At 30.6% G+C, this 4,269-nt stretch overlaps 1 protein-coding gene across 2 annotated transcripts in view; it reads right to left on the bottom strand.

The window, feature by feature from the left end:
• The window catches only part of l3mbtl4 (L3MBTL histone methyl-lysine binding protein 4), a 77,335-nt gene that overhangs the window by 25,999 nt on the left and 47,067 nt on the right, over nt 1-4,269 (bottom strand). For both annotated transcript variants that reach the window (XM_016499797.1, XM_016499796.1), the window contains one exon: nt 1,375-1,500. In XM_016499797.1, the coding sequence (XP_016355283.1) occupies nt 1,375-1,500 (126 nt within the window). The remainder of the gene's footprint in view (nt 1-1,374; nt 1,501-4,269) is intronic.

The raw sequence follows: 4,269 nt of genomic DNA, 5'->3' as shown, positions 1-4,269 counted from the left end.
TGTGTGTGAGTGTGTGTGAGAGAGAGAGAGAGAGAGTGTGTGTGTGTGTGAGTGTATCAGTGCTGTGTGTGTGTGTGTGTGTGTGTGAGAGAGTGTGTGTGAGTGTGTGTGTACCTGTTTTTCTATTCTGGTGGGGACTTAAACCTGAATTCTCACAGACTCATGGGGACCTAAATTGTGGTCCCCACGGGTAAACAAGCTAATAAATCACACAGAATGAAGTTTTTTTTAAATCTAAAAATGCAGAAAGTTTCCTGTAAGGGGTAGGTTTAGGGGTAGGGTTGGTGTAGGGCAATAGAATATACGGTCTGTACAGTAGAAAAACCATTATGCCTATACACAAGGATAGCAAACCAGACTGAGTGTGTGTGCGCGTGTGTGAGTGAGTGTGAGTGTGTGTGTGTGTGTGCGCGTGGGTGTGTGTGTCTCTGTGTGTGGTGTGTGTGTGTGTGCGCGTGGGTGTTCTCTTGAATATCAGATTAATTTATGAAATTAGGAGAGTTTAAAAGGGTAAGTTTGAAAGTTTAATGTTTTATTCAAAATTGGTTCATGTACCAATATATCAAAACATGTGAATTAGAGGTCAATCTATACTATATTTTTTACTTTGAAGTATGCAACACTCCAGTGTTATTTTACCATCACTGATACACTATTACAGTTTTTTTATATATATATTTTGAATAACATTTTATCCTTATATTTTAATTCTAAATGTAAATTTTTTTTTTACATTTTATTAGTTTTTTTAATGTCTACATAGTTTTTTTTTTATTTTAGCTGTAATTTTAGTTATTTTAGTACTTCAGCTTAAACTAGATGCCAAGGTGACATTTATCATTTAGTTAGTTTTTTATTTTCTAAATATTTTATTTTGTTTTTAAACATTTTATTTCAGTTAATATTTATTTTATATGAAAATTGTTATTTTAAAAGTTCATTTAATTTTTATGGTTTTAGTTTTAGTTAACAACAATCATACTAAACCCACATTAGGCCAAACAACAATTCCTGTTTTCCCAAATTTAAGACCTCTTACAATCACACCTTTTAGAATATTTAATATTTAAGACTTTTTATGACTTTAAATCTGATAAAAAAAACATAAAACAATACAAATTTTAGAAAACTGAATTCTAAGAGCTTTTACGGTAAACAGGGACCCTGTGTACTTTTTGAAGCTTCAAAAAGCTGATTATGCAAATACATTAAACTAAAGCCTATCTGTATATGTGACCCTTTCTCAATATTTAGATTTTGTTGCTCCCTCAGATTCCAGATTTTCAAATAGTTGTATCTCAGCCAAATATTGTCCTATCCTAACAAACCATACATCAATGGAAGATTATTTATTCAGCTTTGTGCGAGGATCACCTGCTGGGTAAATGAGCTCTCTTCCCGAGGAGCGACGCCGTCAGCGGCTCGTCTTTGAGCTCTTTCTTCATCACCGCAGGCCGACCGCGCAGACGAGGAGCTCCGTCACACGCCGCCATCATCTCCCTGAGACACACACACACATCAGCAAGAGTTATCCTGCTCGACTACAACTCAAACTATTAAAACACTGCTGTTATTGACAAACTGCTGAAATAACATAAAACAGAAATATTAAAAAAAAACTAAAACTAATAAACATGACAAAAGCATACAACAAAAATACTACAAATTAAGCTAAAAAATATGAAAAACATTTTTGTTCATCTATATAAAGCTGAAATAATATAAACTATAAATATTAGAATGAAAATTTCTAAATTAGAAACTGAAATAAGTTGAAGCATTAGTGGAAATAAATAAAAATGAAAATAGAACTAAAACTGAAATAAACAATTAAACTTAAATAGCAATATTTAAAAAAAAAAACTAACAAAATGAATAAAAATTAAACTAAATATTGAAAATGTGTCTTCATAGAAATAATGCTGATATGAAATAAAATATAAATACTAGATTTAAAAAAATTATTAACTACCATTTAAGGTGAAGTACTATAATTACTAACTGGAAATAAATAAATAACTAACATGGAACTAAACTAAAACTGAAACCTAAATAGTAATATTATAAAAACCCAAAACTAACAAAAATGACAAAAGCATAAAAAATGTATTTAATTTATCTAAAAAATAAATTAATGAATTTATCTAAAAATTAATTAAATACACTATTAAAACCATTTTGTTCATTTAAATAATGCTAAAATAAATTAAAATGAAAATACGTAATACTTAAACTAAACAAAATTAGAAACTGAATAAAATTATTAATAAGCTGAAGATCTGAAATTGCTAACTAAAAATAAAAAATAAAAATAAATGTAAATAGTAATATTTAAACTAGTAAAAAAGACAAAAGCACAAACTAAAAATGTAATTAAAATTAAAACTCAAAATATAAAAACAAAAATGAAAATATAAAAATAAAACTCAAAATATAAAAATAAAAATGAAAATATAAAAATAAAAGCTATACTAGCACATGAGCCAGGAGACAGGTTTCAGACTGATCAGCTCTGTGATTCTCGTCTCTCTCAGACCTCTACAGAACATCAGCAGTGTAACACATGTTTACTGACTGAACTCTATACGCAGAATTAAACGCTGAGAGAGCAAAATCCAGCCCTGATCCAAAAAAATGGAAATTCATTCATGCTCCATGTGCTCAGAAAACTCAGAAACGCTGCAGAAGAAGAAATCGATAGTGAACGCAGACAGAACGAAACCTCACACAATGTTTGTCCATCTGAATTAAGCCAAATACATTTTTTAGATGTTTATATAAACCCTAAACATTCAAATATGATTCACATATTTAAATATGCATTTTTCGGAACAAAACTTTAACGCATATGTAGCACATTAGTCGACGCATTCAGAACTGGTCTCCATCAATGAGTATAATTAACTGGAAGTAAATAACTAAAACTAAAACTGAGAGTAAAATAAATTAAACCTAAATAGTAATATTAAAAAATAATAACACTAATGAAAATAAAAAAAACAACTGAATATTAAACAAAAACCATTACAAATATTTTTTGTTCGAAATAATGCAGAAATAAAACGAACCATAAATATTAAAAATGAAAAACTTAAACAAAATGAAAATTAGAAGCACTAAAATGTCTAACAGGAAATAACTAAAATGGAACTAAAACTGAAATAAAAATAAATTAAACCTAAATAGTAATATTAAAATATAATAAAATAAATAAACAAATAAAACTACTAAAAATGGGGGGGGGGTAATAACATTAATAAATATTAAACTAAAACTACTTAACAAAAAGTAACTAAATAAAAATGAATAAAAATTGAAATAAAAAATGAATAAAACCTGAAACAAAAATACATTAAACCTGAACAGCAATATAAAAAAAATAATACATAAGCATATAAAAACACAAAAAGTAAACTAAATTAAAATGAAAAATAAAAGTTTTAATTCAAAATAATAATAAAAATGATAAATAATGCTAAAATAAAACAGCACACGTGTGCGACTAATTGAACTGCTAAAAAGCTTTTATATGCTTAATTTCGTGCGACTAATTGAACTGCTAATAAGCTTTTATATGCTTAATTTCCAGCGGTTGTACAGTTGTAATCCAGTTTTATATGAAAATGTCTTAATGAGTCAGATTACAGCTGATATTATTGACTGTGTTAAAGGGTTAGTTCACCCCAAAATGAAAATTCTGTCATTAATTACTCACCCTCGTGTTGTTCCAAACCCGTAAGACCTTCGTTCATCTTCGGAACACAATTTAAGATATTTCTGATGAAATCTGAGGGCTCTCTGACGCTCCCATAGACAGCAAGGTAACTACCACGATCAAGGCCCAGAAACGTAGCAAGATGATCGACAAAGTAGTGCGTGTGACATCAGCGGTTCAACTGTAAAGTTACGATGCTACGAGAATACTTTTTTGCGCAAAGAATCTCTACTGCGTCACTTGTGGACGCATGTTCACGACAGTATCATGACGCGAGCGTGTGGTGGCGCTGACCCAGATCCGGATCTATGACGTTACTACGCCGGATCTGGGCCAGCGCAAAAAAGTATTCTCGTAGCTTCGTAACTTTACAGTTGAACCGCTGATGTCACACGCACTACTTTGTCGATCATCTTGCTACGTTTCTGGGCCTTGATCGTGGTAGTTACCTTGCTGTCTATGGGAGCGTCAGAGAGCCCTCAGATTTCATCAGAAATATCTTAAATTGTGTTCCGAAGATGAACGAAGGTCTTACGGGTTTGGAACAACACGAG

The sequence above is a fragment of the Sinocyclocheilus anshuiensis genome, unplaced genomic scaffold (genome assembly GCF_001515605.1).
Source record: "Sinocyclocheilus anshuiensis isolate Anshui unplaced genomic scaffold, SAMN03320099.WGS_v1.1 scaffold1814, whole genome shotgun sequence".
NCBI classification, from domain to species: domain Eukaryota; kingdom Metazoa; phylum Chordata; class Actinopteri; order Cypriniformes; family Cyprinidae; genus Sinocyclocheilus; species Sinocyclocheilus anshuiensis.
The sequence above is the reverse complement of the archived record's forward strand: the minus strand, read 5'-3'. Positions and strand labels throughout refer to the sequence as shown.